This window comes from Bactrocera latifrons, unplaced genomic scaffold (genome assembly GCF_001853355.1).
Source record: "Bactrocera latifrons isolate USDA-ARS-PBARC rearing strain unplaced genomic scaffold, ASM185335v1 scaffold_3, whole genome shotgun sequence".
Taxonomy (NCBI): domain Eukaryota; kingdom Metazoa; phylum Arthropoda; class Insecta; order Diptera; family Tephritidae; genus Bactrocera; species Bactrocera latifrons.
Genome location: NW_017536629.1, coordinates 2,436,257 through 2,450,489, shown reverse-complemented (window position 1 = coordinate 2,450,489; position 14,233 = coordinate 2,436,257). Strand labels below are relative to the sequence as shown.

The 14,233-nt window shown below is 35.5% G+C and overlaps 2 protein-coding genes across 2 annotated transcripts in view; one reads left to right on the top strand and one right to left on the bottom strand.

The window, feature by feature from the left end:
- Positions 1 to 1,785: 1,785 nt before the first annotated feature.
- Positions 1,786 to 6,212, bottom strand: LOC108970372 (ATP-binding cassette sub-family G member 5). Its single transcript, XM_018935710.1, has 11 exons — positions 5,864 to 6,212; positions 5,559 to 5,667; positions 5,305 to 5,495; positions 5,089 to 5,233; positions 3,293 to 3,590; positions 3,062 to 3,229; positions 2,884 to 3,001; positions 2,733 to 2,826; positions 2,530 to 2,668; positions 2,090 to 2,468; positions 1,786 to 2,016 (listed from the first exon to the last, which is right to left on the bottom strand). The coding sequence occupies exons 1-11, from the start codon at positions 5,930 to 5,932 to the stop codon at positions 1,903 to 1,905; spliced, it is 1,824 nt and encodes a 607-aa protein (XP_018791255.1). The 5' UTR covers positions 5,933 to 6,212; the 3' UTR covers positions 1,786 to 1,902.
- A 1,720-nt stretch (positions 6,213 to 7,932) lies between these two features.
- The window catches only part of LOC108970476 (ATP-binding cassette sub-family G member 8), a 44,280-nt gene continuing 37,979 nt past the window's right edge, over positions 7,933 to 14,233 (top strand). The window contains exon 1 of the mRNA XM_018935884.1: positions 7,933 to 8,721. The gene's annotated coding sequence lies outside the window, so the exon portion shown is untranslated. The remainder of the gene's footprint in view (positions 8,722 to 14,233) is intronic.

Genomic DNA, 14,233 nt, shown 5'->3' with positions numbered 1-14,233 from the left:
ATACAATATATGTAGTTATTACCTATATGATAGGTCTATAAAGGCACACAGAATTATAGGTACAGAGTACCTATCCCTTCAAAATAAAAGTAATTTAATTCCTTATTTGTCCTTTTTGGCCTTAAAAAAATTATTGCTACTAAATTTGATTCAGATTGACAAAAGCTACATTTTCAAATAGTTTAATACGAATCTTTACTATCGCCTTCAAAATAGTCTCCTGACTTTGCCAACGTTTAATCCATTTTTCATGCCCTTCCTATACAGGGTTTGTAAGGTAAGTAATAGGACTGAGTCGATTAATAAAATTTTTGGAACCAATAGTTAAAATTTTTTAGAAAACTTTCAAAATAGGCTCCTTTTGCGCCGACGGAGCGCTGCCAGCGTGATTTAGAAATATTGAAGACGTCAGGGAAAGCATTCTAGGGAATAGCCGAGGCGCATGCTGCTTGGATATCCTCTGTCGTCTCAAAATGCCTGCCCTTCATTGGCTTTTTCAGGCAAGGAAACAAAAAAAAAAAAAATGTCCGGGAGGACCAAATCTGGGCTGTAGGGCGGCTGCGAAAGCGTTGGGACGCCGGCCTTGGTTAGATAGCTGTTCACAAGAAAGGCGGTGTGAGCCGGAGCGTTATCGTGCTGCAACTTCGAATCGGCTACGATGTCTTGTCGACCCGATTGACCCTTCGTTTGAGCATTTTGAGGATTTCCACGAAAAACTTGGCGTTGAAGGTTTGTTCAGGAGGATCAAATTCATGGTGGACGATTTCAAAAAAAAAAAAAAAAACAATAAGCATCGTTTTCACTTTGGATTTGCTCATTTGTCAGCGACCTCTTTCCGACCCTCCAAAAAGGCCTGGTGCAACCGAAGCACACCACTTCTTGCTAAAACAACATCTGGGTAAGCCTGCTTGATCATATCAAACGTCTCTGTCGTAGTTGAGTTTCATACAGAATTTAATCGCGTACCTCTGCTTTGACGAACGTTGCATTTTCGGTTTGCAGCGCTCACAAAAATGTGTATCTTGACTCTCCAGGTCTCGGGAACAACTGACCGCCCTTTTAGCTAAGAACGAAGTACACTCGCAACGGCTGAAAATCAGTCCTATTACTTTCCGGACAAACCCTGTTAGCTCAGGCTGGGATAGCCTATAGTTCCAAGTGGAAAATTTTGAAAGTTTATCATGAAATATTATCTCTAAACAAAGACTTATTATTAATATTGATAATATTTTTCAAATATCTCCAATGTTCGATAATCACAGATCAACTATAGATGAAACTGTTAATTATATAATTCTTGAAACCATATTTTTATTTTTGAATTAAGATGAACATAAAAAACTTAAGTTCTACAAAATTTCCTGCAGTGTATCGCATTCAATGCGCCTGTAATTATGCCAGAAAGTTATTATTTTCTGGAAATCAATGTATCAACCAAAGCCTATTTTCAAAGCATCACTTTACTGCTATTCAAAACTTAAAAATCTTTTATGTATTCCACTTATTTCTTTTAAAATGCTGTTTTTGCAAATTTTTTATATATTTCCATCTGGTTTTCCCATCATCATCGATATTATGACAATATTTGCATGATTATTTGTACCCCAGGCAAATGAGAGGAAAGTCGTTGTCGTTTCTAAATATGTATAAAGATTTGTAACTTTCCCAGAGTTGCCAGATGAGAGATGCCAGTAAAATTTCTCGACAAAGGATTTCATTTTCCTATTACATTTATCAAATAGCAAACTAATGAGCGACAATGTCTTCATTGGGGAACACATGAGATTACAGTCTTAAGTACATTTATTTTTAATTAGAAATTATAATATTAAAAAGCTTAATCCAAAATGTAGTACAATGGATCAAAAGGAGCAATAAGTTTTCCGCTTTCCCGCCACTTTCTCAGTCTTTAAACTTCTGTTTCACACATCTGGGCATCGGGAATAGATAGAGCAACATATTAAAAGCTGCCAACCCAACGGCGAAAGCACACGAGGCGGCAACATCAATGGTTTCCTTTATAAACAGAAAAATTTTATACACAAAATTATTGAACCGCCTATTACTGAGTTAAAAAAATACAACTCACATCAGGATCGGCCATGCCGAGACGTTCGTGTAGAAAATCGGCCGGTTTGGGGCATATGACGGACGCTGTGGGCGTACAATTCATTTTGCGCGATTGAAAGGCAATGCTGTGCAGCAACGACGACACATAACGGGTATGTGTACCCTTTGTATTTTCCTGCAACCAGGGCTGGAGGCCTTTGAACGAACGCACTGTGCCGCTAGCTAATGCTATGCTGATAACGAGAATGTATGTGACTGCAATGGCGGCGTTGAAGGGCACCTTCACAACCAACAGGAAGGCGATGCTCAACTGTTCGGCGAGAACAAAGCTGGACCACAGCGCCACCAATAAATAGGCGAAAACGGTGCCGTTGGGAAATTTCGGATCCAAAAGCAGGCTGGGAAGCGAAAGGAAATATACAATTTTTTATAATGAATTTTGAATTTTAGGGTACTTACGGATAAATGACACAACTTGCAAACACCGCCGATATCAACGAGAAGGGTATTGCTATGGAGTTGTAGGCGATCAAGAGAGTAGCGCCCGAATACAGACCTTCGGGTGTGTCCTGTGAGAAACGTTTGCGCCAGATTGGAACTGTGAGGAAATGAAATAATAAAATAAATTATTTTAAGTTAAGGAAGGCGATGTCTATATGTACATAGGGATATGGTGGTGAGTGTGCCACAGCCGTAGGCCAAACCAATAATATTGAGTATCATGCCATTTTTGCTGAAGAAACCGTGCGTATCATCCTACGAGCAAATAAATGATAAAATTTTTATTTTCAATAAAGCGTTGTGATAACTTACGCCCACATCGGTGTAAAAGAGCCACATGAGCGCCATCGCTATGGGTAGCAACAGCAAGCGCATGAAGAGCGCCTTCATGCCGGAGAGGCCACAGGAAAAGGTTGAAGCAAGCAGTTTGCTAAAATTTTGCACAAAAACATTTAAATAAATGCTTACTAAGTCGCTAAGCAATACTCACAGATACAACATAATCCAAACTTTCAATTCACCGGGTTTACCATAAGCTAAGGGCACTTTACCGCTACCCATTGTATTGAGTGGCGCATCGGACATGGGAGTTTCACGCGAAAACCGTTCCACCAAAGCTTCGATCTGTTGGCTGGACTCTAAAAAGCGATCGCGGCTTCTACGAAAACCAATATAATATATCAGTTATTTTATTACGAAAAGCTTTCGCCACTAGACTCACCTGCGATCTACAGTGCTCAAGCAGAGATAGTACATCAATGGGTTTTCGAGTTGTGGACAGGGAAATCCAATACTGTGAAAATATTCGAGCATTGCGCGGGTACCGCCCGAGTATACCACACCGCCCAGGCAGAGAAACAATGCGCGATCGAGAAAAGGAAACACGTCGGAGCGTGGTTTTTCCAAAGAGAGTAATATACCGCAACCAGTCTTCTTGGCGCTGTTCGAAAGTATCGATATTAGCAAATAAGCGCTGAGCGGATCTAAGCCCTGTGTGGGTTCGTCGAGCAGGAGCATAACTAAAATCAGAATAAAGTCGTTAGATTTTAAAATTCAACAGACGTTAGGTTAAGATAACTGTTTTCAATACAAATTTCATATTTCTTTGGAAAATATTGGCTAGGAGCAAAATTCTTAATTAATTCTTCAACTCCGACTATTGCCGAGTAATAAGTATCGATGAAAGGTTCATTGCCAATAATGAACGCTTTCTTGACATCCTGGTAATCGGAAAGCATTGTTTCACAGACGATAACGCGAATCTGTTTTTCAAAAAAATTTAGTGATCTTGGATCCAAACATGCTTTCAGTTTTCTTATACCCAAATGACTAGTAGTAAAATTGTCGTATTCAAAATATCATCTGAAGCTAAAACATATTCCCGTCTTTCTGAAACTTTTTGCACCGCATAACAAAAGAACTGCGCTAGCTTGACGGCTAAGAATGAATCAAGCCAATTTTTCTGCACCATTTTGAGAAAGAACAAATTCCAGACAGACGGAGCAAAGACTAACTTTTAAGACGATGCCGCGTTCACTCAGCTAAAGCATGTTTGACATCCACCACAGCATGTGGACTTTTCGCTCGACGAATTTGAATAAAAAAAATATTTTTGTGAATCGTAAATGAAAAAATATACTGAATAAGCAACGATAGGGCCTTAGCCAATCAAATATAGTAAAGTCAGCCGGATGTTCGAAAATTGTGGTATTACTTATGTAGGGGCTAAGAGAATTATTGGCCCGATTTAACTCATTTTCGACATACAGACATATCATTATAAGAGAAGGAAAGAAGCGGACGGATAGACACGCAGTCAAGCGGATTTAAAATTTTATCATCATTCTGATCATTCATATATATGTAACCCAATATGTATCTCAATTAGTTTTAGGTGATACGTCTACGTAGTCGCAACGAAAACAGATTTTAACTTTCGAGCTGACAACATTCCTCCAAATTACTTCAGGAATGTTTTCTTCCTCTATAGGAACAACAACACAATAACTCACACATAAATCAACTAGATAAACTAAAATATTACTTTAGAAAGATTGTGGCTAAGCGTTAAGATATTATCCATATATGAACCGAGTCACACTATGACTTTAAACTAGTGCTTTATCACTGTGATATTAAAGTCGGTTTCTGGCTAATTCTGAGTTGTTAAAACCGAAAATGATAGTAAAAAGTTCTTAATACGTAGAGTTTTGTGTGCTGTTATCAAGGCATGTAATAGTCAAACCATCACCATTTGCTAAAATTACAAAAATCGCTATACGTAATGAAAAATTTTTGAACTTAAGTTCGTAATCAGGACACTTCAAATACCCCATATACCTCTTAGCATATCAGTCGCAAATTTGTTCTTCAGATTTGTTGAGTAGTGTTATTAGAATAAGTTGCATGACATTATAACGTACATATTAAAATTATCAGGTTAGCGTGGAAAATTTTGGTTTCGACCCTGTTGTCTGTATGTCAATAGCATAATTTTGCCCTATTTAAGGTACACACCTGGATCTCTTACTAGCTGTATACCAATAGCTAGACGACGTGCCTCACTCATATTCAAATATTCGACACGTTTGTGAGCCACTTGAGATAACGCCAAGTCGGCCAGGACTTGACGAACTTTTGAGCTCTTCAGGTAGCCGGAGAGCTAAAACGGAAAATAAAATCATTGAAAAAATTAAAAAATGTGCATGTAGTTTTTCACATTTATTTGCTCACTATAGTTGGCGTGTAATGCAAGGTCTGCGCTATCGTTAGTCCCGGTATGAATGTGCATGACTGCGTCACGTAGCCGCAACGTTGCTGGAAAAGTGCTTTCGTTAGTGGCGAACCGTTGAGTAGCACTTGACCACGCGTTGTGCCATCAGCGCGGCGTGCAATCACGTCCAACAATGCACGTTTGCCGCTGCCTGCCAACCACCAAAAATATGATTCAGTTAATACACAAAAGCAATTCTTTACTGTTTTATTACCTTTGGAGCCCAAAATGGCCATCACTTCACCACTGTGCACAGTCAAGTTGACGCCTTTGAGCACCAGCGCTGGGATGCCGCCGCCATTGAAGCAACCACCGCCATCCACCTGTGTAAGACAATGGATAAGTTATCCGAAAACTAAAGACTTAAGCAGCGAACTTGAGAAGAATATATTCTGTAGTATAAATTTTTTTTTTTAACTTAATACTTAGTAATACAACAGTTTTTGTATTTCTTTTATTTAATTTTTTTTTTCAAAATTAGTATAAACAAAATATTTTAGGCATTTATCACGCCGCTACCTCAGTGGTGTGGAAAATGTTGTGCGCCTCCAATACGTAATCGCTGCCGATCATTTTCATGTCATTCATTCAGCCGCTACACTGTACTGCCGCTTGGCTGTGACGTCACACATACACACACTCGCGAACACAAAACGCGCAAATGTGCACTGTTCTCTTCGTTTCTGTTTTGTTTACACTTTTCGTTTGTTTACACACACACATTCACTAAAAGCAACACTGAAATGTTTACTGAGTTCACTGTTACTGAAGCGCTGAGAGACTTTGTAAAAAAACAACAACACTAGTCAGCACTCAACTGAAACCAACTACCACCTCTGCGCGATCCGTCGACACGTCCGTACACAAAAAACGCTCCGCAATAACTGAAGCTGGAATGGCTTTCTGTGGCTTGCCAAGCCACATCCACGCTTTGAGCCGCGTTGTTGGCGAGTTGGCAGCACAATTTTCCAACTGGAATGAAGCGGCTTGAGAATGTGTAGAAATGTACTTGTTTACCATTAATTTAAGAGAGCTGTCTAGCGGCAGGTGAGCAACAACAGTACACTGTATTTATCAGGTGAGAAACATTATTGCAGTTGAAGTGTTACAAATTTTTGATTGTTGTAATTGGCAAAGAAATTCTTGCCTTCATGAATTGTAAGTTATATACAGGTGTTTAAGCAAATGTGGTATGCAATTTTTGGAAAGAGATTTATAGATAATGTATTATTATATACTATATATTCTTAAATAAATAAAATACACATATCTTTTTTTAAGAAACTATCAAAATGTAAAAGTTTCATGAAAGAAAACACCATTTTTAAAAAAATTATTATAATTACTTATTTAATAAAGTACTGTTTATTTTAAATAAAAACATAATTTTTACGAAATTCATGGCAGTTTCAGGAGTTCATGGAAATTTTACGATTTCGAAGATTATGTAAAGAAATATTAATCGAACGGTATCATAGGAAAATAACATATATTTGATAATGCACTAAAATTAAATATTGAGAGTGATCTCTAATCAGGGCCTTAAAAAATAATTTTATCATTGGAACTTATCTCAAATGTTAAAGTTAAGCTTGTTGCAATCCCAAAACTCTTAATATAAAATAATTTTAAAGTTTCTTACCACAAAAACTGCATTGAAAATTAACAATGCATAAGATCATTAAAAAAAATCAAAAACTTTTTGCCTTATTTATACATATTATACTTAATTGTGGGGTTTCAATAAATAAAAAAAATGTAAATAAGGCTGATCCAAGCGTAGGTACTTTTATCAATAGCCTTTTTTGACAGATCACACATGAGTCGTGCCAAACGTTATTTTATTTTTATTCAGTATTTTTCGGCACTATCTGCTAACTATCTGAGACGTAGCCGCGGACAACATTTGAAAGAGATAATCTTCAAAAAATAATTGCCAAAGAATGTTCTATCGAATAATAATAAATATTCACCACTTAATTTGAAGCTTCTGTGTTTTTCTTAAAAAAAAAATACGAAACCTCGAAGTAGATTAACGCTTATTTTCTTTTTATACCTTTGCAATTTATAAAAATATTGTTTTTATTTTCACTCATTCTCATAAATTCAAAATATCAATGGTGAAATTTTTTACTTAAAATGCTAATTTAAAAAAAAAAATCTTTGAATTAACAGATTTTAAATTATTCTAAGTATTCATGAAAGGCTCGATTCATACTATATATACCTGCTTATCTCCTAGTTTCTCATTTCCTACGGTACAAATATATTTTCAGAATAATTTGAAGTGCGATTTGTTCCATTTCGTCATAACTATCTCATACTTAAATATAATTATTTTAATTTAAGCACTTTGTCACTACTTGTCATTCAAACATATTTATTTCTCTCACTGTACAAGTTATTCTAGATTTAGCACTCACCTGTTCTCCGCTGTCGCTGAGCGAACGTACGCTTCGCTCACATTTGATCAGTTGCATGAAACCAGTTAACTGGAAATACCAACAGTTTCCAGTCGAAATTTTCAAGTTGGACTTGGCGACTAAGATGGCGTCAGAGGCCAAGTTCAGTTCAGTTAAACGAGAGAGTTTGCGCACGTCAGTTGGTCGGCGCGCGGCGCGTCGTGAGTTACAAATTAAATAAAAATAAATACATACATACATACATACCACATAAAATATTTACTGAATGAAAAACAAAACGCACAAAAGCTGAGAAGCACGAGTTGTTTCCAAAAAAAATCGTATCTAATACAAATCGCGAAAAATAAAAAGTGCAAGAATTGTTGAAAATAAATAATTTGAGTAATTATAAATAATAGTTCTAACTAGTAGAGTGTTTGCAGTAAAATAAGAAAATAATTACACACACATGCACATGTATGTGGCCAACTAGAAGAGAGCGCATGCCAACCGGGCCCCAATCCGTACAAACAGAATTGTGAAAAGTGCTTAACGGCGAGAATACGCAGCGAACGGAGTGCAAAGCGAAATTTTCGTCTAGCTGTGCAGATTTTCAAAAAGATAGATACACAAGTGGAGTCGCGAACACGTATGCAGGCGCACAGCACTGTTCTATAGAGAAAAGCACACGCACACACTCACACGTATCTATGCAGTTGTTGGTGTGCGCGTAGTTTGGTGCGCGTGTGTGTGTTGTGGTTTAACGGCTGCCCGCTGAAATAAATACCCCAACTAGTCGTGGTATGCACTATTGGAATATTTGTTGTTGTTTTCGTATATTATATTTTGGCTTCGGTTCTTAATTCGCGCAAAATCAACAACCCACAAAGGAAGCAAACAACAAACGACTCTCTTCGTGGAATTGTGGCAATAGAATCAACAAAGGTGCATAAAAAGAAAATAAAACAAAATTCGGTGAGTGAAACAGCTTTGTAAATACAGATAAGAAACAGAGCTAAAACACATAAATTATAACAAATGCAAATATTTTTTTGAAATGACTAGTTAGAGGGTGGAGTTTTGGTGCGATTAAAGGAATTTGTATGCGATGCGTTTTCTTGTTTTATTCTTTAACAGTTTACTTATCTTTTTTATATGTTTGGTTTTTGAATGATGTGTGAGTTTATGAAGAATTACAGGTGAAAGAAATGTGTAAAATAATTACAAATGTATATGTGAATGTTCTTACATTTTTAGTTTCGTAATATGGTTTAATGACTTTTTGTTTGTGATCTGTTGAACCATTGTAATAGCTAAACCGGGTTAAAATACTATCAAGGTGAATACAAAAAATTATTTTGGTGAACAGGAATTTATTTTTTATCCGAATTTTTTTGTAATGTTGCCAATATTGCTTGAAGAAAACTATTATTTTAACAAAAAAAAAATTATTATTATTAAAAAAAAAATTACCAAGAGAGAAATATGCAAGGCTTTGATTAATTACCTTTAAAGTCAGGCTAGTGTTTTTGAAATTAAACATTCTTATGTTTTTTAAACCATTTTGACCTCTTATAGTATTTGTGACACATTGTGACTTATGTAGTGATTTATGTAGCTATTCATCAATATTTTTATTCTGTCCCCACCAGATGTAATACATTTATTATAAAGAGTTTTTCAGTCCTCGAAACACTGTTCATTAGCCTTCAGCTCTTTCAGCGAATTTAGTTATATCTTCTCGATCGACTGAAAACGGGCTCCAGGCAGCAGCAATTTCAGCTTGGGGAACAAGGAAAAATAACACGGAGCCAAGTATAGAGAATACGGTGGTTGATCGATGATATTCATTGCGTTTTTGGCCTTAAATACTATATTTAATAGCATTATCAACGTGCAAAATCCATGAATTGTTCTTTCACAACGGACGCTATCACGCAAACGCCTCACATGCCTCGCACGTTCAAGCGTGTCCAAAGATATCTGTTTACGGTACTCTTTTTGAAAAAATACAGCTTTATCCGAACGAGTCGAGCAAGAACGCGTGTTCACCCAAAATATCCACCAAACGCATTCGAACAGACTCGCGAGAGATGTCGAGCTCTTTTGCCATCTCTCTAACACTTGCTTGAAGATTTTCAAGCAATGGATCCTTCACTTTTTTAATATTTTCATAAGTTAAAGAGGTCGTTCAGAGACATACCTACGATATCCCTTGCAAAAGTTTAATGCCATTTCAAAAAAGTTTTGGATATCAAAAGCTCTTTAGGATCCGGAAACAAAAGGATTTGGCAATTCATAAAAATTAATGTTTTAATTTCACAGCCGAATTGTTGTCCCAAAACGTTTTACTTGCTATTTTTTTATTGGTATACCCTGCCTTATGCCTTAAAATATCATTTTAACTGCTATAACTATGAAAATAAGCATTTTTATTCCCCTTAGTGATTTTAAAAATTAAATGAAACATTTTAATGAATATAATGAGAACTGTGAAAAGGCAACTGGAGGAAATAAAGTGTTTACAAAGTTTCCAAAAACACATTTAGAAACATAGAATTTTATAAAATGATAATAAAATAAAGAAATAAAAAAAAGTTTTTTTAAAAAAGTTTTGATTTAAAACTTGTTTCAAACAAAATTGTTTGCTTTCAAATTTTTTTGGGTTTATTTTTTATTTTTTTTTTTTTAAATTTTTTTTTTATAATTTGTTACTCACATATTATTTATTTAGTTTGGCGCAATTTTTTAAGATGTGAACAATTTCTGGTAAACTCCGAAAATTTTTCCGATTTTTTTTACATATTTTCCGAAAGAAAAGAAATTTTCAGCAATCTTAATATTATTTTATTGATTAAATGGATTATTCAGGAAATGTTCGTAAATTTCGATCGAATGCGAAAAGCTATTAACGATAATGATAATTTCATTAAGAAATTCTAAGCATATATTATTTTGAAATCTCCTTGGAAAACCCAAAATGTTCTTTTAAACATTTAGTAATTAACACCTTTGTGTACAAATATATCACCATCAGATAAATGTACATATGTATATAAAAAGTTACCCAATATTACAGTAAATGCTTCTAAATCTCGTTTTGCTTATATGCACACATAAGAATATGTTATATAGTTATTTTGCTTATGTACATACTGAGGCATGCTCACTCGCATTACGTCTTTATTACACTTGTCAGCGGTAAATATATATAAAAGCAATTCTATATTAGAAGCGCTTAATAACGACAACCCTACAACAACAACATACCGCCTGCGAGCCATTCCGCTGGGCAGCGTTAATTTCTTATTTCCTCGCTTTAATTCCTGCCCATGCGTTTATTATGCACGTAACGCGCCCTAACAGTTAATTTCGTTACGCATTAGGTGCTCACCGGCACAAGTTCCTACACACTACACACCTATACATACACAGTGCACAACCTACAACCTACACTCATTTGGATTCAAGAACAAATGCAACAACACAAACAACTCGCCATTGCACAAGCACACAAATGCTATACGATCGCGAAGGGAGAACGAGCAGTTTCAAACGGGAAAAGTACGAGTAAAACGAGTCAAGTAATAAGAAAATCAAAGAAGTCTGTTTGCTTTTCTGTAACTTCAGTCCAACACATACACACATACATATATATTGTGGCGGTTTAGTTGGGCAGAACCATAGCCCCTACCTTAGGCGGCAGCGTTGTAACAGGTCAAAGATCTTGAAAAGCATTTAGCAAACAACTGAAACAACAACAATAATATCAAGCAAATAACACACACACACACACAAACAAAAGAAGGGCTAGAATGAATTTCTTATACTTTGGAAATTTAGTATATTTCTAGATGGGAAAATATTGCTTACTTTTTGTTAAGCAATTGGTTCGGAAGTAACTACATTATGACTAGTTTAAATATCATGTATTCAAACAAACTTATTTCTTTGTGTCTATTTTTTACTCTGTAGGTTTCTGGGTCTCCAAAAGTGGTAACTGAAAAATAAAGGGTTATCCATTTCGAGGTTGTCTACATTTTTAAAGAAAAAACATAGAAACTTCACATTTAATTCGAAAGAGCATTCTTTGGCATCTTTTTAAAGATTATTTTTTCAAATATTGGCGGCATTTACGTCTCAGATGGTCCATCCATTGAGTCCAATTTTCGATGACTCGTTCGTATTTCGACTGGTAACTGGAAAATGACCAGGCATCATTTTTGAAGAAATATGGACCGATGTTTCCATCGGCCCACTAACCACACCAAATTTTCACTTTTTCTGGATAAAATGACACCTCTTGAATCTCTTCAGGTTGCTCTTAGACCCAAATGCGGCAATTTTGCCTGTTTTCATACCAATTTAGCCAGAAATGCTCCTCATCGCTGAACAAAATTTGGCTGGAGAACTTCAGATCTCGATCGTCGATCGGCTTCAGTTCTTGCTCAAGCTGTACTTTGTATGCTTTCAACTTAAGATCTCGGCTACTCCTCTAACTATATATTAATGTATTCTTGGCACATCAAAGGCATCTCCGACAACTGACAAGAACCGTACAAGTAAAAATAACTAGTTGTGATTTCAAAATCACCACAAATAGTTCCAGTTCCAAATCAACAATTTCTCCACAAACCTTTTCTCAAACTTCTATTTCTTCAACATTCAAACAACCAAATTTACCCTCACTTATAGTACGTAGCACGTCTAAGAAGTCAAAGCAGCACCAATATGTGCTATGTATGATCGTTTGCTTATCGTTTTCTTTCCTGCTCTCTAGACCGCGCATGCGCGCCGCTTATTTCTCTACTACAAAACTTTGCAAACTAGTTGCTTAGCCTGTTGTTGCGTTTGTTTATGCTTGTGTTGTAGAATGCTGTTGAGTCGTGCTTTTTGCTATTTATGCTACTGCTTTTGTTGTATCTTTTCGTCGCCTATCATCTCCTCCACCAGGTATGATTGTTCTTTCCGTTTTCCGCTTGGCATTAAGAATCCAGTTTTTGCTATTATTTTTAGGTTTTCTTCTCCAGCTTTTCTCTATATCGTTGCTTATTGATTTTGCGCTGAAACCAATATATACTTATACTTTTATATAGTATAATGTACAAAGCATATCTGCAAGTATGTGCGTGAGTTAGTGCAAGTGTGAGTTTGGTTGGTTGATTTCTAGGTGCTTCTAGCATAAAGGCATCAATTAACATTTTTGTGGTCGGTTTGAGGTAAATATTCTTTTACATATTGATATTTATGCAATAGAATTGCAATGAGCTTCAAGTAAATAGTGTATAGATCTATAGAATACAGTACAGTAACATTATTGTATAGATTTTTAATAAATAAAATACTTATAAAAACGATTATCTGGGCCCATACTCAAATATCTGAACGATTTGGACTCTTACCTGGATAAAAACAGTCAGCTCACCATGCGGTTTAAAAGTTTATGTAGATTAGACTAAAAAGACTGGCTAAATTTCCATTTACTTAAACTTCTTTTACCTTTAATGAAATGAGATAACAGAAAAATCCATGAAAGAATTATGGAAGAACATTTGGGTACAACTAAAAGGGAAGATATTGGATACTCTATCGATATGGATTGAATCATTTTATTTGCTCCTAAAAATCAAAAGCTGATTAATATTTGAAATTAATTTTATTAAAAAATATTTATGCACAGGCTCATGTTTCAAAGTGGCTTAGCTTCCTTGTTGGCAAATGTGATTGTTTACTTTTATAAACAAAACTACATAATTTGTAAATGTTGAATGAAATAACATACTTGTGCATACGTATGCGAAATACAAGCAGAATATTCATGACAAAAAGATAAAGTTTTTGAGTATAAGAAAATACATTGCGCCCAAAAAGTACTCAGAAACTGTAAACAAAAATCTTTATAAATTTCTCTTTGTCGTCTTCCAAGATGTAAAACACTTATGCCAACGATTTTTTCAGTCCGCGAAACACTTTTCATAAGCACTTTTTGGATGACCTTCAGCTATTTCAGCAAATTTAGCTTCATTTTTTGTTCGACTGAAAACGGGTTCCATGGAGCGGCAATTCAGTTTGAGAAACAAAAAAAAAAAAAAAAAAAAAAAAATAAATAAATAAAATCACAAGGAGGAAATTCTGGTGAATTCGGTGGTTGATTGTTGGTATTCATTGCGTTTTTGGAGCAATTTGAAAAAAAGTTCAGCTTTATCGGGACGTGTAGAGAAAGAACGCATTTCATACCCAAAATATCCACCAAAATCAATAACGAGAGATGTCCTATTCTCTCTCCATCTCTGTAACCCTTAATTGACGATTTTAAAATACCATATCGTTCACTTTTTAGTATAATCATAAGTTGGGGAGGTAGTCCAGAACGAGGCATGTCTTGAACGATGTCTCCACCGTCTTTGAAGGCTTGTTTTTTGAATCACCTTAAACCTTTTCCAACATTTGCAACGATTCCACACACGAAATTTAGTTAGAAATACAA